This window comes from Pristis pectinata, chromosome 13 (genome assembly GCF_009764475.1).
Source record: "Pristis pectinata isolate sPriPec2 chromosome 13, sPriPec2.1.pri, whole genome shotgun sequence".
Taxonomy (NCBI): Eukaryota; Metazoa; Chordata; class Chondrichthyes; order Rhinopristiformes; family Pristidae; genus Pristis; species Pristis pectinata.
In genome coordinates this window covers 3511278-3535759 of record NC_067417.1, presented here as the reverse complement: position 1 = coordinate 3535759, position 24482 = coordinate 3511278, and the positions used below count along the sequence as shown (strand labels likewise).

The 24482-nt window shown below is 50.6% G+C and overlaps 1 protein-coding gene across 4 annotated transcripts in view; it reads left to right on the top strand.

Annotated features, from left to right (window-relative positions):
• Window positions 1-24482, top strand: part of bean1 (brain expressed, associated with NEDD4, 1) — a 102458-nt gene that overhangs the window by 61779 nt on the left and 16197 nt on the right. For all 4 annotated transcript variants that reach the window (XM_052028204.1, XM_052028205.1, XM_052028207.1 and 1 more), the window contains one exon: window positions 13495-13636. In XM_052028204.1, the coding sequence (XP_051884164.1) occupies window positions 13495-13636 (142 nt within the window). The remainder of the gene's footprint in view (window positions 1-13494; window positions 13637-24482) is intronic.

Genomic DNA, 24482 nt, shown 5'->3' with positions numbered 1-24482 from the left:
CTCGAACCTGCTTCACCATTCAGTGAGCTCGTGGCTGATCTTGGTCTCGGCTCCATCTTCCTGCCTCTTCCCCGAACCTACGGACCAGAAATCTGTTTCCCCAAGTAAATGCCTTTTGTCCTGAGCAGCTCAGTGGATATACCCTCTGAGGGTAATGCAGGGTCATGGGAATGGGTCCGTCACTAAAAGTGTTACCGGTTGCCTCAGCTAGGATTGTATTCCCCAGTTGAGAAGATTAACGGCTGGTTCAAAATATGCGCACACACGCACAAACACATGCACACACACACCGGACACAAGTGTATGCATATATATATATATGTATAGACATGCACCACCACCCCTCCTCAATACCAGCATGTAATCCTCAACCCTAGTGAAAGATATTGAGCTGGCTGTTCTCATAGAATGGCTCTGACTGTCAGTGAGGCCATGCCCCCAAACTCAGAACTGTCATTGTGGATGGAGCCATTGACACCACCACACCTTTCCCTCCACACACAAACACACACACACACACACACACACACACACACACACACACACATATACACACACACACACACCAAATGAAAACAAAGTGTTGTTCAGCAAAATGTTTGTTTAAAGCAGGAGTGGGCCATCTGTAACTTCAAAACTGATCTTTTATCTCAGAACCACTTTTCCATTTTTATTCTGGGTAATGGTCATTTTAAAACATAACTGAAAACAGAACTACTCCCCTCTCTCCCGGGAGCCGAGTTCTCCCATCCATTTGAGTTGACTCAGGGGTGTTTACTGTGGCACAGGTTGGGGGCAGGTTCACCAGCCTAACTGCAAGGAGACAGAGAAAGATCCCACTGTTCACTGGGGAGCAGCACAAGGGCAGCAGTAGACCCCACTGCTGACTCTGGCCAATACCAGCACTATAAACCAAGAGACACAGGAGACTGCAGATGCTGGAATCTGGAGCAACAAATAATCTGCTGGAGGAACTCAGCGGGTCGAGCAGTGTCTGTGGGGGAAAGGAATTGTTTCTGGTTGAAAGTCTTGATGCAGGGTTTTAAGCCGAAACGTCGACAATTCCTCCCCCCCCCCCCCCCCCCCCCCACCCACAAATGCTACTCGACCCACTGAGTTCCTCCAGCAGTTTGTTTGTTGCTCTATAAACTGGGAGTTCTGTGGGAAGCCAGAGCAAAGATCCACAACCTAGTTTGAATGTAAATGGGTGGCTGCTAGTCAGCACGGATTCGACGGGCCAAAGGGCTTGTTTCTGTGCTGTGTGACTCTAAGTCCCACCTGACCATAAACAAAAGCTGGACTGATGAAGGGTCTCGACCCAAAACATCAACTGTTCATTTCCCTCCACAGATGCTGCCTGACCTGCTAAGTTCCTCCAGCTCCCTTGTGGGTAGGAGAGAAGGTGGGGGAGGAGGAGGGGTAGAACAAGGGGTACATGTATGTGGAACGAGCTGCCAGAGGAAGGAGATGAGGCAGGTACAATAACAAATTTTAAAAGGAGTTTGGACAGGTACATGGATTGGAAAGGTTTAGAAGGTTATGGGCCAAATGCTGGCACATGGGACTAACCTGGATGGAGCATTTTGGTCAGCATGGACCAGTTGGGCCGAAGAGCCTGTTTCTGTGCTGTATGACTATATGAACAAAAGGAATAACTTTGATCAGAATCAGGTTTATTATCACTGACATATGTTTTGAAATTCGTTGTTTTGTGGCAGCAGTACAGTGCAAAGACATAAAGACATAAAAATTACTGTAAATTACAAAAACAAATAGTGCAAGAGAGGAATAACGAGGTAGTGTTCATGGGTTCATGGACTATTCAGAAATCTGATGGCGGAGGGGAAGAAGCTGTTCCTGAATCGTTGAGTGTGGGTCTTCAGGCTCCTGTACCTCCTCCCTGATGGTAGTAACGAGAAGAGGGCATGTCCCAGATGGTGAGAGTCCTTAGTGATGGATGCCATCATCTCGAGGCACCACCTCTTGGAGATACCTTCAATGGTGGGGAGGGTTGTGCCCATGATGGAGCTGGCTGAGTCTACAACCCTCTGCAGCCTCTTGCAATCCTTCACATTGGAGCCACCATACCAGACGGTGATGCAACCAGTCAGAATGCTCTCCACCGGACATCTGTAGAAATTTGCAAGAGTCTTTGGCGACATACCGAATCTCCTCAAACTCCTGATGAAGTAGAGCTGCTGGCATGTCTTCTTCGTGATTGCATCAGTGTGATAGGGTGAAACCATCAGACTGTTAAGAGGCCATTAAGATCAGATTCAGATTCTTTGTCACTGAAAAGCAGAAGCTGGTCTGAATTAGGAGAGTGTGAAGCGTGAGACAGACCATTAGTGAACTGTCAGCCCGTGTAATATATCCAGCATTGACCCTGACTTGTGCTTGCAGAGGTAACATTGGATTAGATTCCAGCACCTGCATTGTTGGTTTGCTTGTCACGTCTGTGGATTGGTTCAAGGTCATTGGCAGGACAATTCAGAGCACCAAAGCCTCCTGGAAATTTGCCACCTTTTAATGCAGCCTGTACTGCTTGGTACGTCACTGATCTCAGATTTATTTCTGTCGGAGTTTGTTCCATCAATAAGCTTCTTGAAAAATCAAGGGACAAGAGAACAATCTTTAGCCTCAAGTCAAGGTTACTGTCTTCAAAGATACCTCTTCCCTTTCACATCTCTCCTTTCAGCCTTGTTAACATATCGATAACACTACCACGTTATTCCTTTTTTTTTGCATGATTTATTTATTTAGATGATTTATAGTAAGTTTATGTCTTTGCACTGCACTGCTGCTGTAAAACAACACATTTTATGTCATATAAGTCAGTGATAATAAACCTGATTCTGATCAATCCACCTTCGCCATGAACATTTAAGTGCTGGTAGAAATTCAGTACTTTGAGGGAGGGACTTCCTTCTCATGTTGAACTGAGCCACATCAAAGTCAAAGTCGAGTTTATTGCCATATGCACAAGTCCATGTATGCAAAGGTGCAATGAAAAACTTACCTGCAGCAGGCACGTAGCATATAAGCAGCATTCACAAGAAAAACGTAAATTACACACAACATTTACAGGAAAGAACACGATTAAAACAAAAGAAGCAAAGTCCATTTAAGTGCACAGTGATCACCCTGGTCACAGTGTTGCTAAACTGTAGTGATTGGGCTTTTGCCAGTTGGTTCAAGAACCGAATGGTTGAAGGGAAGTAGCTGTTCCTGAACCTGGTGGTGTGGGGACTTCAGGCTTCTGTACCTCCTGCCTGATGGTAGCTGTGAGAAGATGGCACGGCCCGGATGGTGGGGATCTTTGATGACGGATGTTGCCTTCATGAGGCAGCACCTGTAGATACCACCGATGGTGGAATGGGATGTGCCCCTGGTATTGGGCTGAGTCCATCACTATCTGAAGCTTTTTACATTCCTGCATTCCTTATTGACATTGTTGGAAATGTCTATCTGTCATTACCCTGGGAGTGTGTGATGAGGCGATGTTAGAGGGACCTTTACTCTGTATCTAACAGCATGCTGTCCCTGCCTGGGAGAGTGTGTTAGAGTAGAGGGTCAAATTGAGTTTGATTGGCTGGGGTTGGCTGCAATCGGGTCGGGTTTGATTGGCTGTGGGCAGGTCGTTTCTGGTTAGCCGTGGGCAGCTCTGGTTTGATTGGTTGTGGGCAGGTCCAAGTTCTGGTTGGCCATGGGCAGGTTGGGTTTGATTGGCCGTGGGCAGGTCGGCTTTGATTAGCTGTGGGCAGGTTGGGTTTGGTTGGCCGTGGGCATGTCGGGTTTGATTAGCTGTGGGCAGGTCGGCTTTGGTTGGCCGTGGGCAGGTCGGCTTTGGTTGGCCGTGGGCAGGTCGGGTTTGATTGGCCGTGGGCAGGTCGGGTTTGATTAGCTGTGGGCATGTCGGGTTTGATTAGCTGTGGGCAGGTCGGGTTTGGTTGGCCATGGGCAGGTCGGGTTTGATTGGCTGTGGACAGGTCGGGTTTGGTTGGCCATGGGCAGGTCGGGTTTGATTGGCCGTGGGCAGGTCAGGTTTGATTAGCTGTGGGCAGGTCGGGTTTGGTTGGCCATGGGCAGGTCGGGTTTGATTGGCCGTGGGCAGGTCGGCTTTGATTAGCTGTGGGCAGGTTGGGTTTGGTTGGCCGTGGGCATGTCGGGTTTGATTAGCTGTGGGCAGGTCGGGTTTGGTTGGCCATGGGCAGGTCGGGTTTGATTGGCCGTGGGCAGGTCGGCTTTGATTAGCTGTGGGCAGGTTGGGTTTGGTTGGCCGTGGGCATGTCGGGTTTGATTAGCTGTGGGCAGGTCGGGTTTGGTTGGCCGTGGGCAGGTCGGGTTTGATTGGCCGTGGGCAGGTCGGGTTTGATTAGCTGTGGGCATGTCGGGTTTGATTAGCTGTGGGCAGGTCGGGTTTGGTTGGCCATGGGCAGGTCGGGTTTGATTAGCTGTGGACAGGTCGGGTTTGGTTGGCCATGGGCAGGTCGGGTTTGATTGGCCGTGGGCAGGTCGGGTTTGATTAGCTGTGGGCAGGTCGGGTTTGGTTGGCCGTGGGCAGGTCGGGTTTGATTAGCTGTGGGCAGGTCGGGTTTGATTGGCCGTGGGCAGGTCGGGTTTGATTAGCCGTGGGCAGGTCGGGTTTGATTAGCTGTGGGCAGGTCGGGTTTGGTTGGCCGTAGGCAGGTCAGGTTTGATTGGCCGTGGGCAGGTCGGGTTTGATTGGCCGTGGGCAGGTCGGCTTTGATTGGCCGTGGGCAGGTCGGCTTTGATTGGCCGTGGGCAGGTCGGGTTTGATTAGCTGTGGGCAGGTCGGGTTTGATTAGCTGTGGGCAGGTCAGGTTTGATTAGCTGTGGGCAGGTTGGGTTTGGTTGGCCGTAGGCAGGTCGGGTTTGATTAGCTGTGGGCAGGTTGGGTTTGGTTGGCCGTGGGCATGTCGGGTTTGATTAGCTGTGGGCAGGTCGGGTTTGGTTGGCCATGGGCAGGTCGGGTTTGATTGGCCGTGGGCAGGTCGGCTTTGATTAGCTGTGGGCAGGTTGGGTTTGGTTGGCCGTGGGCATGTCGGGTTTGATTAGCTGTGGGCAGGTCGGGTTTGGTTGGCCGTGGGCAGGTCGGGTTTGATTGGCCGTGGGCAGGTCGGGTTTGATTAGCTGTGGGCATGTCGGGTTTGATTAGCTGTGGGCAGGTCGGGTTTGGTTGGCCATGGGCAGGTCGGGTTTGATTAGCTGTGGACAGGTCGGGTTTGGTTGGCCATGGGCAGGTCGGGTTTGATTGGCCGTGGGCAGGTCACGCCTGATTAGCTGTGGGCAGGTCGGGTTTGGTTGGCCATGGGCAGGTCGGGTTTGATTGGCCGTGGGCAGGTCGGCTTTGATTAGCTGTGGGCAGGTCGGGTTTGGTTGGCCGTGGGCATGTCGGGTTTGATTAGCCGTGGGCAGGTCGGGTTTGGTTGGCCGTGGGCAGGTCGGGTTTGATTGGCCGTGGGCAGGTCGGGTTTGATTAGCTGTGGGCATGTCGGGTTTGATTAGCTGTGGGCAGGTCGGGTTTGGTTGGCCATGGGCAGGTCGGGTTTGATTAGCTGTGGACAGGTCGGGTTTGGTTGGCCATGGGCAGGTCGGGTTTGATTGGCCGTGGGCAGGTCGGGTTTGATTAGCTGTGGGCAGGTCGGGTTTGGTTGGCCATGGGCAGGTCGGGTTTGATTAGCTGTGGACAGGTCGGGTTTGGTTGGCCATGGGCAGGTCGGGTTTGATTAGCTGTGGGCAGGTCGGGTTTGATTAGCTGTGGGCAGGTCGGGTTTGATTGGCCGTGGGCAGGTCGGGTTTGATTAGCTGTGGGCAGGTCGGGTTTGATTAGCTGTGGGCAGGTCGGGTTTGGTTGGCCGTAGGCAGGTCGGGTTTGATTGGCTGTGGGCAGGTCGGGTTTGATTGGCCGTGGGCAGGTCGGCTTTGATTGGCCGTGGGCAGGTCGGCTTTGATTGGCCGTGGGCAGGTCGGGTTTGATTAGCTGTGGGCAGGTCGGGTTTGATTAGCTGTGGGCAGGTTGGGTTTGGTTGGCCGTGGGCATGTCGGGTTTGATTGGCCGTGGGCAGGTCGGGTTTGGTTGGCCGTGGGCAGGTCGGGTTTGATTGGCCGTGGGCAGGTCAGGTTTGATTGGCCGTGGGCATGTCGGGTTTGATTAGCTGTGGGCAGGTCGGGTTTGGTTGGCCGTGGGCAGGTCGGGTTTGATTGGCCGTGGGCAGGTCGGGTTTGATTAGCTGTGGGCATGTCGGGTTTGATTAGCTGTGGGCAGGTCGGGTTTGGTTGGCCATGGGCAGGTCGGGTTTGATTAGCTGTGGACAGGTCGGGTTTGGTTGGCCATGGGCAGGTCGGGTTTGATTGGCCGTGGGCAGGTCGGGTTTGATTAGCTGTGGGCAGGTCGGGTTTGGTTGGCCATGGGCAGGTCGGGTTTGATTAGCTGTGGACAGGTCGGGTTTGGTTGACCATGGGCAGGTCGGGTTTGATTAGCTGTGGGCAGGTCGGGTTTGATTAGCTGTGGGCAGGTCGGGTTTGATTGGCCGTGGGCAGGTCGGGTTTGATTAGCTGTGGGCAGGTCGGGTTTGGTTGGCCGTAGGCAGGTCAGGTTTGATTGGCCGTGGGCAGGTCGGGTTTGATTGGCCGTGGGCAGGTCGGCTTTGATTGGCCGTGGGCAGGTCGGCTTTGATTGGCCGTGGGCAGGTCGGCTTTGATTGGCCGTGGGCAGGTCGGGTTTGATTAGCTGTGGGCAGGTCGGGTTTGATTAGCTGTGGGCAGGTCGGGTTTGATTAGCTGTGGGCAGGTTGGGTTTGGTTGGCCGTAGGCAGGTCGGGTTTGATTAGCTGTGGGCAGGTTGGGTTTGGTTGGCCGTGGGCATGTCGGGTTTGATTAGCTGTGGGCAGGTCGGCTTTGGTTGGCCGTGGGCAGGTCGGCTTTGGTTGGCCGTGGGCAGGTCGGGTTTGATTGGCCGTGGGCAGGTCGGGTTTGATTAGCTGTGGGCATGTCGGGTTTGATTAGCTGTGGGCAGGTCGGGTTTGGTTGGCCATGGGCAGGTCGGGTTTGATTGGCTGTGGACAGGTCGGGTTTGGTTGGCCATGGGCAGGTCGGGTTTGATTGGCCGTGGGCAGGTCAGGTTTGATTAGCTGTGGGCAGGTCGGGTTTGGTTGGCCATGGGCAGGTCGGGTTTGATTGGCCGTGGGCAGGTCGGCTTTGATTAGCTGTGGGCAGGTTGGGTTTGGTTGGCCGTGGGCATGTCGGGTTTGATTAGCTGTGGGCAGGTCGGGTTTGGTTGGCCATGGGCAGGTCGGGTTTGATTGGCCGTGGGCAGGTCGGCTTTGATTAGCTGTGGGCAGGTTGGGTTTGGTTGGCCGTGGGCATGTCGGGTTTGATTAGCTGTGGGCAGGTCGGGTTTGGTTGGCCGTGGGCAGGTCGGGTTTGATTGGCCGTGGGCAGGTCGGGTTTGATTAGCTGTGGGCATGTCGGGTTTGATTAGCTGTGGGCAGGTCGGGTTTGGTTGGCCATGGGCAGGTCGGGTTTGATTAGCTGTGGACAGGTCGGGTTTGGTTGGCCATGGGCAGGTCGGGTTTGATTGGCCGTGGGCAGGTCGGGTTTGATTAGCTGTGGGCAGGTCGGGTTTGGTTGGCCATGGGCAGGTCGGGTTTGATTAGCTGTGGACAGGTCGGGTTTGGTTGACCATGGGCAGGTCGGGTTTGATTAGCTGTGGGCAGGTCGGGTTTGATTAGCTGTGGGCAGGTCGGGTTTGATTGGCCGTGGGCAGGTCGGGTTTGATTAGCTGTGGGCAGGTCGGGTTTGATTAGCTGTGGGCAGGTCGGGTTTGGTTGGCCGTAGGCAGGTCAGGTTTGATTGGCCGTGGGCAGGTCGGGTTTGATTGGCCGTGGGCAGGTCGGCTTTGATTGGCCGTGGGCAGGTCGGCTTTGATTGGCCGTGGGCAGGTCGGGTTTGATTAGCTGTGGGCAGGTCGGTTTGATTAGCTGTGGGCAGGTCGGGTTTGATTAGCTGTGGGCAGGTCGGGTTTGGTTGGCCGTAGGCAGGTCGGGTTTGATTAGCTGTGGGCAGGTTGGGTTTGGTTGGCCGTGGGCATGTCGGGTTTGATTAGCTGTGGGCAGGTCGGGTTTGGTTGGCCATGGGCAGGTCGGGTTTGATTGGCCGTGGGCAGGTCGGCTTTGATTAGCTGTGGGCAGGTTGGGTTTGGTTGGCCGTGGGCATGTCGGGTTTGATTAGCTGTGGGCAGGTCGGGTTTGGTTGGCCGTGGGCAGGTCGGGTTTGATTGGCCGTGGGCAGGTCGGGTTTGATTAGCTGTGGGCATGTCGGGTTTGATTAGCTGTGGGCAGGTCGGGTTTGGTTGGCCATGGGCAGGTCGGGTTTGATTAGCTGTGGACAGGTCGGGTTTGGTTGGCCATGGGCAGGTCGGGTTTGATTGGCCGTGGGCAGGTCAGGCCTGATTAGCTGTGGGCAGGTCGGGTTTGGTTGGCCATGGGCAGGTCGGGTTTGATTGGCCGTGGGCAGGTCGGCTTTGATTAGCTGTGGGCAGGTTGGGTTTGGTTGGCCGTGGGCATGTCGGGTTTGATTAGCTGTGGGCAGGTCGGGTTTGGTTGGCCATGGGCAGGTCGGGTTTGATTGGCCGTGGGCAGGTCGGCTTTGATTAGCTGTGGGCAGGTCGGGTTTGGTTGGCCGTGGGCATGTCGGGTTTGATTAGCCGTGGGCAGGTCGGGTTTGGTTGGCCGTGGGCAGGTCGGGTTTGATTGGCCGTGGGCAGGTCGGGTTTGATTAGCTGTGGGCATGTCGGGTTTGATTAGCCGTGGGCAGGTCGGGTTTGGTTGGCCATGGGCAGGTCGGGTTTGATTAGCTGTGGACAGGTCGGGTTTGGTTGGCCATGGGCAGGTCGGGTTTGATTGGCCGTGGGCAGGTCGGGTTTGATTAGCTGTGGGCAGGTCGGGTTTGGTTGGCCATGGGCAGGTCGGGTTTGATTAGCTGTGGACAGGTCGGGTTTGATTGGCCGTGGGCAGGTCGGCTTTGATTGGCCGTGGGCAGGTCGGCTTTGATTGGCCGTGGGCAGGTCGGGTTTGATTAGCTGTGGGCAGGTCAGGTTTGATTAGCTGTGGGCAGGTTGGGTTTGGTTGGCCGTAGGCAGGTCGGGTTTGATTAGCTGTGGGCAGGTCGGGTTTGATTAGCTGTGGGCAGGTTGGGTTTGGTTGGCCGTGGGCATGTCGGGTTTGATTGGCCGTGGGCAGGTCGGGTTTGGTTGGCCGTGGGCAGGTCGGGTTTGATTGGCCGTGGGCAGGTCAGGTTTGATTGGCCATGGGCAGGTCGGGTTTGATTGGCCGTGGGCAGGTCAGGTTTGATTGGCCATGGGCAGGTCGGGTTTGATTGGCCGTGGGCAGGTCGGGTTTGATTGGCCGTGGGCATGTCGGGTTTGATTGGCCGTGGGCAGGTCGGGTTTGGTTGGCCGTGGGCAGGTCGGGTTTGATTGGCCGTGGTCAGGTCGGGTTTGATTGGCCGTGGTCAGGTCGGGTTTGATTGGCCGTGGGCAGGTCGGGTTTGGTTGGCCGTGGGCAGGTCGGGTTTGGTTGGCCGTGGGCAGGTCGGGTTTGGTTGGCCACGGTCAGGTCAGTTCCATTTGGCTGTGGGCAGTTTGTGAGCTGGTTCTGACAGTATTTAGTTTCACAGTAAATAACAAACAAAAAAATTGATGACGTTTGAAATCTGAAATAAAAACAAAATTTCAGGGAAACTCAGCAGGTCAGGCAGCATCTGTGAAAAAGAAACAGCTGACATTTCAGGTCAAAGACCCTTCATCAGAACTGTTTTACACCCGGGGAGACCTCTGCTGTGACAAACAAACGGCTGGAGGAAGTCAGCGGGTCGGGAGCATCTGTAAGGGCAAAGGAATTGTCGAAACTCTGCATCAGGACCAAGAGCGGGGAGGGAAGGTAGCCAACATACATAGTAGAGGTGGAGTTGGGAGACACAGGCAGGTGGGTGATAGGTCAAGGCAGACAAAAAAATCTTTGTGAAAAGGCAGATGGAGCTGGGTGGGGACAGGAAGTGTGAAGGTGGAGACAGAGGCTGTCACATAAGCAGGAACACATAAACCACCAGTGTTCACTTCTCCTTTAAGTCTTTCCCCTCTCACCTTAAACCCATGCCCTAGACTCCCCTACCCTGGGAAAAAGAATCTGACTATCTGCCTTATCTATGCTCTCATAATTCTCTCTAAATTCACCCCTCAGCCTCCTTCGCTCCAGGGGAAACAGTCCCAGCCTGTCCAGTCTCTCCTGATAACTCAAGCCCTCCAGTCCCGGCAATATCCTTGTGATTCTTCTCTGCACCCTGTCCAGTTTAATCACATTCTTCCTATAGCGTGATGATGAGAACCTCCCATTGTCACGTCACTGTTCTGCCTCTGACAGCAACACACAAACTACTAGAGGAACTCAGCGGGTCAGGCAGCATCTGTGGAGGGAAATGGACAGTTGACGTTTCAGGCCAAGACCCTTCATCAGGACTGGAAAGAAAGAGGGCAGATAGTCGGTATAAGAAGGTGGGGGGTAGGGGTGGAGCAAGAGCTGGCAGGTGATAGGTGGATCCAGGTGAAGGGGGGGAAGTAGGCAGGTGAGGGAGGGGAGAGTGGGAATGGTGTAAGGAGCTGGGAGGTGATGGGTGGAAGTGACAAAATGCTGAAGAAGATGGAATCTGGTAGGAGAGGACAGTGGACCATGGAATAAAGGGAAGGAGGTGGGGAGGGGAACCAGAGGGAGGAGTGTGTGGGTGATGGGCAGATGGGAAGGGTGGGGGAGGGGAAAGGGATGGGGTGATGGGGGTCAGTGGGATAGGGGAAAACAAAAATAGGGGCACAGATGGAAGTGGTGACCGGAAGTCGGAGAAATCGACGTTCATCCCATCAGGTTGGAGACTGCCCAGGGGGAATATGAGGGGCTGTTCTTTTGTATTTAGCCTGGACCTGGCAGTGGAGGAGGCCAAGGTCAGACGTGTCGGTTTGGGAATGGGAAGGAGAATTAAAATAACCGGGCACCGGGAGATCCCGATGGGCACCGATGGATGAAGCGGAGGTGTCCCTCAAAGCCCACAGCTTGCAGCCAGAGCTTTCTAGAGTTTGGTTCTTGCCACCATGGTGGGAAGGGAAAGCTTGGTTTTCTACCAGTTCCTGGAATGGGTCACAAACTACACAGTGCACAGTGGACCTTGAGAGCCCTGGCTCAATCTTGGGCAGGTTACGGGTGTCACCCTGACCCCATTGGACAGCACGTGCCGGAGGGGAGGTGGCTGAGGTCACTGTCTCTGTTTGTACCAGTATCACTCATGAAGGCTTCTGCTGAGAAGGAGATTCCTCAGCTTCCCAGCTGATTACTGCAGGAGACACAGGAGACTGCAGCTGCTGGAGGGACTCAGCAGGTCAGGTAGCATCTATGGAGGGAAGTGGTCAGTCAATGTTTCGGTTTGAGACCCTTCATCTAGACTGAAAGACAGAGGGGAGCTAGCCAGTATAAAGGGGTGGAGGGAAGGGGTGGCAGGTGATAGGTGGATCCAGGAGGGGAGGGTGGTGATAGGCAGATTGGTATTGGTATTGGTTTATTATTGTCACTTGTACCGAAGTACAGTGAAAAACTTGTCTTGCATACCGATCGTACGGGTCAATTCATTACACAGTGCAGTTACTTTGTGTTAGTACAGCGTTCATTGAGGTAGTACAGGTAAAAACAATAACAGTACAGAGTAAAGTGTCACAGCTACAGAGGAAGTGCGGTGCAGGTAGACAATAAGGTGCAAGGTCACAACAAGGTAGATCGTGAGGTCAGAGTCCATCTCATCGTATAAGGGAACCATTCAATAGTCTTATCACAGTGGGGTAGAAGCTGTCCTTGAGCCTGGTGGTACGTGCCCTCAGGCTCCTGTATCTTCTACCTGATGGGAGAGGAGAGAAGAGAGAATGTCCCAGGTGGGTGGGGCCTTTGATTATGCTGACTGCTTCACCAAGGCAGCAAGAGGTAAAGACAGTCCATGGAGGGGAGGCTGGTGTCCGTGATGTGCTGAGCTGTGTCCACAACTCTCTGCAGTTTCTTGCGGTCCTGGGCAGAGCAGTTGCTGTACCAAGCCGTGATGCATCCGGATAGGATGCTTTCTATGGTGCATCGGTAAAAGTTGCTGAGAGTGGGAAATTATGTCAGAAGCTGGGAGGTGGTAGGTGGAGCTGACAAAGGGCTAAAGATGAGGCAGGTGGATCATGGAATCGGGAGTGGGGAGTGGTAGGGGAGGGGAACAAGTGGGTGTAGGTGATGGGCACACACGTAGGGGAGAGGAGGGGAAAGAAGCATGGAGATGGGAGCCGGGTAGATCTGGAAGGGAAAGAAAATGTACAGAGCAGGAGCAGTTCCCGGAAATTGGAGAATTCAGTGTTCATGCTGTTGAGTTGTAGACTGCCCAGGGGGAATATGAGGAGCTGTTGCTCTAGTGTGTGTTTAGCCTCACCCTGGCAGTGGAGGAGTCTGAGGACGGACATGTCGGTGTGAGAATGGGGAGGAGTATTAAAATGGCTGGCCCCCGGGAGATCCAGACGGCGGACAGAGCGAAGGTGCTCGGCGAAGCAGTGAGATTACTGCTGGGATTGTCAACCACTCGTCCTGCAGGTGATAGAGTAACAGAGCACGGAAACAGGCCCTTCGGCCCAACTGGTCCATGCTGGCCAAGATCCCCATCTAAGCTAATCCCATTTGCCCACATCTGGCCCATATCCCTCTAAACCTTTCCTATCCATGTTCCTGTCCAAGTACCTTTTAAATGTTGTTACTGTAACTTCCTCAACCACTTACTCTGGCAGCTCAACCCATATACTGACCACCTTCTGGGTGAAAAAGTTGCCCCTCAGGTTCCTATTAAATCTCTCCCCTCTCACTTTAAACCTGTGCCCTCTAGTTCTTCACTCCCCAACCCTGGGAAAAAGATTGTGCGCATTCACCCTATCTATGCCCCTCATGATTTTACACACCTCTGTACGATCACCCCTCAGTCTCCTACGCTCCAATGAAAACAGTCCCAACCTGCTCAACCTCTCTCCATATCTCAGTCCCTCAAGTCCTGGCAACATCCTCGTAAATCTCCTCTGCACTCTTTCTGGCTTAATGGCATCTTTCCTGTAGCAGGGTGACCAAAACTGGGCACAGTATTCCAAATGCGGCCTCACCAACATCTTGTACAACTGCAGCATAACATCCCAATTTCTATACTTCTTTTCCCTGGTATTCCACTAAAGAGGGGGATTGTGCAGGAAAAAAATTGCAGATGGCTGTGGGAAAAGAAGGTTGGAATAACTGGGGAGCTTCCTGAACAAGTTGCCACCAACACAATGGGGCAGATCTCTTCCCCTGCAGTATGAGTATTTCAGTGTCATTTATAAAGCAACTGAACCAAATGTGGTTTGATCACATCTGCATTTCTGTCCCACAGCCCCAGATGCCTTCTCATTTGGAGGGTCCATTGGAGAGCTTAGGTCGACTTGTATCGAGGACTATCCACCCATCTTTGACTTTGATTCCTACACTGAGACGCTCTCGCAGGTCAATGTGATGTATCAAGATTCTCCGCCACAGTAAGTATCTCCCCAGCCTGTTCCCCAGCCTTCAAGGTCAGTGACAGCAGAATATACCATGGAGACCAAGCCACCAAGGTCTTTCCTCTTCCCAACCAAGTCTAGTGTCCAGTTTTACCTCCAACTTTACACTGGTCGCCCTTTCAAATCATTATGCAGGAACTTGCATCCCCACGTGGTCTGGTCGTTCCGTGGGTGCAGGGACACACCTCAATTCCCACTGTCAAAGCTGAACTCACTAAAGGCTTGAAAGAGACAGATGTTTCGGAGTTAAGTGGTGAAGGAGAGGGGCTGACCAGACAGTTCATTTATAGAGTCAACACAGGAACTGTGGGTTAATTGACCTCCTGTGCTGTCTCCTGCTAGACACAGTGGTGAAGGATGCTTTTGGAAAGCTTGCCTTCATCAGTCAGGGCACTGAGTACAAGAGTCGGGACGTCATGTTACAGCTGTACAAGACATTGGTTTGACTGCACTTGGAGCACTGTGTGCAATTCTGGTCGCCCAGCTATAGGAAGGATGTCATTAAGCTGGAAAGGATGCAGAAAGGATTTACGAGGATGTTACTGGGACTGGAGGGCTTCAGATATAAGGAGAGACTGAATAGGCTGGGGCTCTTTTCCCTGGAGCGTAGGAGGATCTGGGGTCACTTTATAGAGGTTTGTAAAGTCATGAGGGACATTGATCGGGTGGGTGGTTGCAGTCTTTTTCCCAGGGTAGAGGTGATCGTTGCCTGGCACTTAGAGTAGTAAAGTCCCACAGCACAGAATCAGGCACACTGGCCCACCAAGTCCATCTCTCCGTCCCAGGCAATATCCATCCTGTTGAGTCTTCTCCGCACCCTCTCCAGTGCAATCACATCCTTCCTATCACAACTGCACACAATATTTCAGCTGTGCCCTAACCGTTATTTTACACAGTTGTACATAATCTTGTGCCTCTTATATTCTTTCCTTTGGTCGATGAAGGCTCCAGCCCTTGTGCCTCCTTCACCACAGTGCTGCCATCTTCAAGAGTCCTCGGACCAGTGAAACATGTTGAGAAGTTTTACTACGTTAAAGGTGCTACTTAAATGCAAGGCTCTGTGACATTGAAGGCACACCCTAGGACAGCATAGGTCACAATCGAGAACTGGGAGCAAAGGTGGGAGGGGGAAACGCGGTCAGTAGCTGACAGAGACCACGGAGTGCAGCAACTATCCCAGCCATTCTGTGAGGTGTTTGGAGTGAGGAGGAGCCAGGTGAGTGTATTCACTGGAACAGGTACAAAGTGAGCTGCCTGGTTTCTCAGCAGACTGCAGGAGTACGTGCTGAGGGACGCACTGAAGCTCGGTGCAGCCAATGCAAAGGCTCTGTGAGGAAGGACCACGGCCTGGGCTCCTTCCGCTACAGGACATGGAGGGACTGAGTTGGGTGGGGGAGCCCCTCAAACATGTATCACCCCAGGGGACCACATCGGGCTATGGTGCTGTGGTTTTAAAATACAAGTTAATACGACTGAATGTATTGACCATGAATGTAAAAGTTTTGACCATTTCTTCTTTTGTATATATTTTTTATTATGAATGAAGTCTATTTTTGAAATATTCTGCAGGACTGATTTTTTTTATTTCAGAAATAAACTTTATTCATTATAAAAAACATTTATAAAAGAAGAAATAGTGCAAAGCTTTTACATTCATGGTCATTACATGGTCATTTCAATCAAGATAGGTGTGAGGTAATTGCATTTTGGGAGACCAAACCAGGGTAGGACTTGTACAGGGCCCCTAGGGTAATGCACCCTCTCATTGTTTGAGGGGCTTCCTCACTCGACTCAGCCCCTCCACGTCTGGAAGATCAAACTGTTGACCTTCCCCACAGATCCATAATAATCAGTCCTGAAGTATAATGAATGCAGTCACGTCAGGGGGACAGCAGCAGTGAGGTGCCAGTGACTGACCTACTAATGTCACTTCACAGCCATCTCTCAGCAACTATGCTTCTGCGTTTCTCTGCGGTGAAGACAGAGCGCAATCCAGGCAGTACCATCTCCGTACGGTCAGACATGGGCTTTCACCAGCGTAAGGTCCAGCTTCTCAGCAGCAGCTCAGTGGATCACACTCTTGTCTCAGGGTCAGAGGTTCAAGGATTCACACTCCCTGCTGCCAACACATAATACGATGATACTAAAATAGGTGGTGTTGTAGATAGTGTAGAAGGTTATGAAAAATTACAGGGGGATCTTGATTGGCTGGGTATGTGGGCTGAGGATTGGCAAATGGCTTTCAATCCAGATAAGTGTGAGGTATTGTATTTTGGGAGGTCAAACCAGGGTTGGACATACAGTGAATGGTAGGGCCCTGGGGAGTGTTATAGAACAGAGGAACCTGGGAGTGCAAGTGTATAGTTCCCTGAAAGAGGCGTCACAGATAGACAGAGTGGTGAAGCTGGCCTTCATCTGTCAGAGCACTGAGTATAGGAGTTGGGAAGTTATGTTGCAGTAATATAAGACATTGGTGAGGCCGCACTTGGAGCATTGTGTACAGTTCTGGTCACTCTGTTATAGGAAAGATGTTATTAAACTAGAAAGAGCGCAGAAAAGATTTACCAGGATGTTGCCTGGACTTGGGGGCCTGAGTTACAAGGAGAGGTTGTGTAGACTAGGACTTTATTCCCTGGAACGTAGGAGATTGAGGGGTGACCTGATAGAGGTGTATAAGTTCATGAGGGGCATAGACAGGGTGAAAGCACAGAGTCTTTTTCCCAGGGAGGGGGAGCTAAAAACAAGAGGGCATAGGTTTAAGATCAGAGGCGAGAGATTTAAAAGGGACATCAGGGGCAGCTTCTTCACACAAAGGGTGGTGCGTATTTGGAATGAGCTGCCAGAAATAGTGGTTGAGGTGGGCACATTAGCAACGTTTAAAAAGCCATCTAGATAAGTCCATGGGTAGGAGAGGTTTAGAGGGCTCTAGGCCAAACACGGGCAGATGGGAGCAGCTCACTGGGCAACACAGTCGGCATGGACGAGTTGGGCCAAAGTGCCTGTTTCTGTGCTGTATGACTCTGTGACCGACAGTTCGGTGCTGCACAGCCCAGATACTACACAGGAAAATAGGAGCAAGAGTAGGCCACTCGGCCCCTCAAACCTACCCCACCATTCAGTACAATCATGGCTGATCTACCCCAGGCCTCAATTCCTCTGTACCAGTAGCCTCAATCCCCTGATCTTTCAAAAATGTAACTACCTCCACCTTAAATATATTTAATAATCCATCCTCCACGGCTCTCTGGGACTGAGTATTCCAGAGACTCCACTACCCTCTGCAAGAAGGAATTTCAAGAGACCTGATGTAAATTTATAAGATTATGAGAGGCATTGATAGAGTAGACGGTCGGTATCTTTATCCCAGGTTAAAATGTCTAATACTGGAGGGCACGCATTTAAGGTGAGAGGGGGTAAGTTCAAAGGAGATGTGTGGGGCAGGTTTTTTACCCAGAGAGCGGTGGATGCCTGGAAAGCACTGCCGGGGTGGTGGTGGAGGCAGGTACGATAGAGGCACTGAAGAGGCTCTTAGACAGGCACATGAATATGCAGAGAAATGGAGGGATATGAACATTGTGTAGGCAGAAGGGATTAGTTGTTGGGCATTTAATTACTAGTTTAATTAGTTCAGCACAACATTGTGGGCTGAAGGGCCTGTTCCTGTGCTGTACTGTTCTATACTCTATGTATCTTGGTTTTAAATGACCACCCCTTGATCTGGTAACTATGACCCCTCGTCTGAGACTCTCCCACTGGTGGAAATGTCTCAACATCTACCCTGTCAAGCCATTTAGGATCTTGTATGTTTCACCCCTTTATCTTTAAGATAAGGTAAGATATCTTTAGTCACACGTACATCGAAACACACAGTGAAATGCATCATTTGCATAGAGTGTGCTGGGGGCAGCCCACAAGTGTCGCCACGCTTCTGGCGCCAACATAGCATGCCCACAACTTCCTAACCCGTACGTCTTTGGGATGTGGGAGGAAACCGGAGCACCCAGAGGAAACCCAGGCAGATACGGGGAGAACGAACAAACTCCTTACAGGCAGCGGCGGGAATTGAACCCGGGTCGCTGGCGCTGTGAAGCGTTACGCTAACCGCTACACTACCGTGCCTGCCCCTCTAAACTCGAACAAATATAGACCCAACCCGTTCAACATCTCTTGGTCGGACAACCCCCTCGTCCCAAGAATTAGCCTGGTGATTCTCTTCTGGGCTAACACCAATTCTTGTATCTCCTTTCTTAGGTAAGGGGACCAAAACTGTACACTGTGCTCCGGGTGTGGTCTCACCAACACCCTGTACAACTGCAACAAAACTTTCTCATTTCTAAACACGAACCCCTTTGCGATAAAACCCAATCTGCCATTTTCCTTTTAAGACACGTGTGCCTCACTTTCCTGTTAACTGGTCATGGTACCAGAACATAGAACATAGAACATAGAAACCTACAGCACAATTCAGGCCCTTCGGCCCACAAAGCTGTGCCGAACATGTCCCTACCTTAGAAATTACTAGGCTTACCCATAGCCCTCTATTTTTCTCAGCTCCATGTACCCATCCAAAAGTCTCTTAAAAGACCCTAGATCACTAGATCCCTCTGCACCTCACTGATTTGCACTTGCTTGCAGTCCAAGTCGTCATCTTTCTGGTTGGGCATAAATTCGAGGCCCTGCCTAAGCATTCGGGCTGATATCAAAGGGATGAGATTACTCCCCAGGACTCTGGCGATAATCTGGTTATCATCGCTTTGCTGGATCTGGGATCTTGCTGTGCACAAACAGCACAACATTTCCCACAACGTTGACAAAAACGTGGAATCACATAAAGTTTATGTCAGAGGAGAAGAGGAGTTGCCCAGCCGAACTCCACACTGGGCCTGTAGCCCTGGGGTCACAGCCCTTCAAGAACCGTTCCAATAAGGGGCTGGTGTCTGTTCCTCCCACACTTTCAGGCAGGGCGTTCCAGACTCTCCCTGCCCTCCAGGTGAAAAAAATGTCCCTGATCTCCCATCTAATTGTAGGGTCAAAGTCATACAGCACGCAAACAGGCCCTTCTGCCCAACTGGGCTAGTCCCATTTGCCCGTGTTTGGCCCATATCCCTCTAAACCTTTCCTATCCATGTACCTGTCCAAGTACCTTATCAATGTTGTTATTGTACCTGCCTCAACTACTTCTTCTGGCAGCTCATTCCATATATGGACCACCCTCAGGGTGACAAAGTTGCCCCTCAGGTTCCTATTAAATCTCTCCCCTCTCAACATAAATCTATGCCCTCTAGTTCTTGATTCCCCAACCCTGGGGAAAATGACTGTGCGCATTCACCTTCTGCCAGTTACTTTAAGTCTATACCCAATGGTTTTTCGAGCTCTCTGCTGAGGGAAATGCATCTTTCCTATTTAGTCTATCTGGGCCCCTCATAATTTCATCCACCTCAATTAAGCCTCGCGTCAAGTTTGGTCACCCTGTTTGTTAGAAAAACATCATTCACCTGGAAAGTGTACAGAGAAGATTTATGAGGATGCTGCCAGGACTCAAGGGCCTGTTATAGGGAGAGGTTGGCCAGACTAGGACTTGAAGTGTAGGAGAATGAGGGGTGATCTTTCAGAGTTGTATAAAATCATGAGGGGTATAGATAGGGTGAATTCACACAGTCTGTTTCCCAGTGAAGGGTAACCATAAACTAAAGGGCATAGTTTTAAGGTGAGACGGGAAAGATTTAAAAGATACCTGAGGGGCAACTTCCTCTCACAAAGCGTGGTCAGTATGTGGAACGATCGACCAGAGGAAGTGGTTGAGGCAAGTACAATAACAATATTTAAAAGACTTTTGGATAAGTACATGGATAGGAAAGGTTTAGAGGTATATGGTCCAAACACAGGCAGATTGGACTAGTTTGGTGAGTACCTTGGTTGGCATGAACAAGTAGGGCCAAAGGGCCAATTTCCGTGCTGTATGACTCAATAACTAGGTAAGAATCTGAAAGGAAAACAATACTGCAAGTGGGACCAGCTGACTTGCCCTTGGTATTGGTATTGGTTTATTATTGTCACTTGTACTGAGGTACAGTGAAAAGCTTGTCTTGCATACTGATCGTACAGGTCAATTCATTACACAGTGCAGTTACATTGAGTTAGTACAGGTAAAAACAATAACAGTACAGAGTAAAGTGTCACAGCTACAGAGAAAGTGCAGTGCAATAAGGTGCAAGGTCACAACAAGGTAGATCATGAGGTCAGAGTCCATCTCAATGTATAAGGGAACCGTTAAATAGTCTTATCACAGTGGGGTAGAAGCTGTCCTTGAGCCTGGTGGTACGTGCCCTCAGGGTCCTGTATCTTCTGCCTGATGGGAGAGGAGAGAAGAGAGAATGTCCCAGGTGGGTGGGGTCTTTGATTATGCTGGCTGCTTCACCAAGGCAGCGAGAGGTGAAGACAGAGTCCAAGGAGGGGAGGCTGGTGTCCGTGATGCGCTGGGCTGTGTCCACAACTCTCTGCAGTTTCTTGCGGTCCTGGGCAGAGCAGTTGCTGTACCAAGCTGTGATACATCCAGGTAGGATGCTTTCTTTGGTGCATTGATAAAAGTTGGTGAGTGTCAAAGGGGACAAACCAAATTTCTTTAGCCTCCTGAGGAAGTAGAGGCGCTGGTGAGCTTTCTTCGCCGTGGCACCTATGTGATTTGACCAGGACAGGCTGTTGGTGATGTTCACTCCTCAGAACTTGAAGCTCTCAACCCTCTCGACCTCAGCACCATTGATGTAGACAGGTGCATGTACACCGCCCCCTTTCCTGAAGTCAATGACCAGCTCTTTTGTTGACATTGAGGGAAAGGCTGTTGTCATGACACCATTCCGCTAAGCTCTCTATCTCCTTCCTATACTTCGCTCATCGCTGTTTGAGATACAGCCGACGATGGTGCATTGAGCCAGGACAGGTTCAATGGGCTGAATGGCCTCCTTCTGTAGTGTAACTCTTCTGTTGGTTCCTGCTGCTTCTCAAAGTAGTGCAGTGTGCTTACTGAAAGTGAGCTGACAGGGGGATCAGTTGAATCTCTCTTCCAAAAGGCAGCACCTCTGCCACTGGAGCACTCCCGCGGCACTGCATTTTATTGTCCTATGTCTCTGAAGTGAGAGTTGAAGCCTCCATCTTTTGTCCAAGCTTGGAGCCCTGCTCACCAAGCCAAGGCTCAGAAAATCCTGAGGGGTATCCTTCAATTTGTCTCCTCTTTGAGTCATTGTTCTGGTTTAGTTGGGGAGTTCATTCACTTATTATCATCGAAAATTTTGCTGAGCAATCAGTGGACAAAAAAAAACAGGCAAGTCCATTAAACTCAGTTTCTACATCAGCTGATAATCACAAATAATACTTGCTCATTGATTCATCCATATTCTACTATTGAAGGTTATCTCCCGGAGTTGCTCAATGGCATCACTAACCAGTGTATTCTATTAATGTGCGTGCAAACAAACCCAGATTAATGCTCTGTGCACAGTATTTATACTTTAAAACATAGACTGTCAGAATCTTTTTCCCAGGGTAAAAATGTCAAGCACTAGTGGACATGCATTTAAGGTGAGAAGGGCAACGTTTAAACAATATGTGCGGGGCAAGATTTTTACACAAAGAGTGGTAGGTATCTGGAACAGGCTGGAAGGGGTAGGCATGGAAGCAGATACGATAGTGGCGTTTAAGAGGCTGTTAGACACATGAACGTGCAGGGAATGGAGGGATGTGGATCACGTGCAGGCAGAAGGGATTTAGTTTAATTCAGCATCGTGTTTGGCACAGATATTGTGGGCCGAAGGGCCTGTTCCTGTGCTGTACTGTTTTGTGTTCTATATGCTCTAAAAGGTATATCCTAAAATAAAAGGTGTAGTTAATGTTATAAAACATATTACCAATGCAAGAGCAAAAAATTGAATTTCAGTTTTACTTGTGATCAGTGAAGGATGAAACTTTTAAAATAAAACTAATTTCCCAAGCCTCAGGTGTCCTACAGAAAGGTCCATGTTCTTGTAAAAATCTTCTTTCCCCCCACCCCCCAACTCCCCACCCCCACTGCTTCCCTGCACTGTCTGCCAATGACCAACCGTTAAACAAGGTTTTTTTTTGGTTTAGGTCGTCATGGCAATCCAGCTATCTCATTATTCATTGCAATACGATGTGACAAGGTGAAGATCTTGCACTACCGCCCCCAACGTTTTAACTGAGATGTGGCGATGTGGTTTTCCTTATTTTCTGTGCCATTCCAGAAATCTGGATGCTGATAACAGGAAGCAGCCCCCTTGCTGCTCCTTCACAAGCCCTCTGCCCTCAACCTTCTCCCCACCCACACCCCGCAGCGTCAGGGTTACGGTTCCCAGAATGAGCCCCAGTTCTGATGGCTGTTGCAACAGGAAGGTTATAAGAACCTTGTGCTGTAGTGTGTTTGGTGACCTCTGTTCTCAGTCCTGTGCTGTGGAGAAGACTGAAATAAGCAGTAATGAGGAATGAAAGTGTGAATAATCCTTTAAATGATCATCTATTTTAGCATCCAGCTGTAAAGCAACCCAGACAATGCTGATCTGAACCCAAATCACAGTGTAGCATTAGCCCACTGATTGAACTAAGTCTCACTGTGACTTTGGAGATAAGGATTAATCAAAAAATTCCAGGCTCAAACTCAGAGATTTCCCAATAATTACCATTTTGTAATCCTTAATCTTCCAAAAGGGGGGCATGAATAGATAAAGAAAGATTTGTATTTCTATAGCAGCATTCACAGTTTCAGGATGTCTCAATGTGCAAGGGGTACATTTTGGGAGGGCAGAAGGGTAGGACATGCACAGTAAATGTTAGGTTCTGAGAAGCATTGATGAACAGAGGGACCTTGGGGTACAAGTCCATCGATCCCGGAATGTGGGAGCCCAGGTGGAGAAGGAGGTGGAGAAGGCGTACGGAATACTTGCCCCCATTGCCCATGGCATAGTATTCCAGAGCTGGGATATCACAACTTCATACAGTATCAGTTAAGCTACTGTTGAAGTATTGTGTGCAGTTCTGGTCACAATGCTATAGGTATTTAAGGTATTTATTTATTAGTCACATGTACATCGAAACACACAGTGAAATGCATCTTTTGCGTAGAGTGTTCTGGGGGCAGCCCGCAAGTGTCACTACACTTCTGGCACCAACATGGCATGCCCACAGCTTCCTAACCCGTACGTCTTTGGAATGTGGGAGGAAACCGGAGCATCTGGAGGAAACCCACGCAGACACGGGGAGAACGTACAAACTCCTTACAGACAGCGGCCGGAATTGAACCTGGGTCGTTGGCGCTGCAATACCATTACGCTAACTGCTATACTACTGTGATGTGATCATAGGAATAAGAATATTCAGCAGAATGTTGAGCAAAATACAAACTGCTAGAGGGACTCAGGTCAGGCAGCATCTGTGGAGGGAAACGGACGGTTGACATTTCAGGTCGAGACCCTTCATCTGGACTGAAGTGTTATGTTTGTTCTTCATCAAGAGACAAACTTCGCGTGGGTTTAACATCTGAACATTTTATTAACCAACAACAGACAGGCTTGCTTTCTCTCTCTTTTTACAGCCTCTTCCTGTTCCCCCCATGTGACCCCTTGCATTGCCTACTGGGAACTGTAGTTCTTTATTATAGCTACGTAATAACGCATAATAACTCATGAAGGGCCTGCTTCCATGTGCTGTAACCTTGCTATCTGCAGCAGATGAGTTGGGTCAGGGTCAACGTTGGATGATTTACACAGGTGACCACAGTGCAGTGTTACACCATTGGCTACACCAGTTATACCATCAGCTACACCAGTGTTACACCATCGACTACACCAGTGTTACACCATCAGCTACACCAGTGTTACACCATCAGCTACACCAGTGTTACACCATCGACTACACCAGTGTTACACCATCAGCTACACCAGTGTTACACCATCGACTACACCAGTGTTACACCATCAGCTACACCAGTGTTACACCATCAGCTACACCAGTGTTACACCATCGACTACACCAGTGTTACACCATCAGCTACACCAGTGTTACACCATCAGCTACACCAGTGTTACACCATCGACTACACCAGTGTTACACCATCAGCTACACCAGTGTTACACCATCGACTACACCAGTGTTTTGCCATCGGCTACACCAGCGTTACTGCCTCAGGCTTCATAAATGGCTAAAAAAAATGCCAACCTACCCTTCCCACCAGCTAACCCAAACTCTGCTCATCAAAGGTAGTGATCTCCCAACTGTGACCTTGCTTCTTTCAAGCTAACAGCTTTGCTTTGATTAGGAGAAGCAATGGTCATTCTTTACTGAGAGCAGGATTTGATAGCACGTTAGTGCAAGGGTGTGTGAAGTGTTCTGGGTCTCTGTTGTCCCTTCAGAGAAAGGTCCAACTGGGCTGAACCTCAGCAGGCTGGATAAGCAACGTCCTGGGAGAAGGTCTCCTTGGCCATCGAGTTCCCCTCAAGATTGGAAATGGATCAATCCTTTGCCCTCTCTGCCAGAAAAGGCTGTTAACACATCCCACTGGACTTTCTCGGCAGTAGTTCTTTCATCCCTTGGGACAAAACATGCTGGGGTCAAGTTCGTTGCTTCATCATCAGTGGGTCCAAATCCTGGAACTCCTTCCCCAGCGGCACTGTGGGAACACCTTCACCAGAAGGACTGCAGCGGCTCACAGAGGCAGCTCACCACCACCTTCTAAGGGGCAATTAGGGTTGGGCAATGAATGCTGGGCTTTCTGGTAGCACTAGATCTCGACAAGAGGTTTTAACAGTGCCGGTTCTGA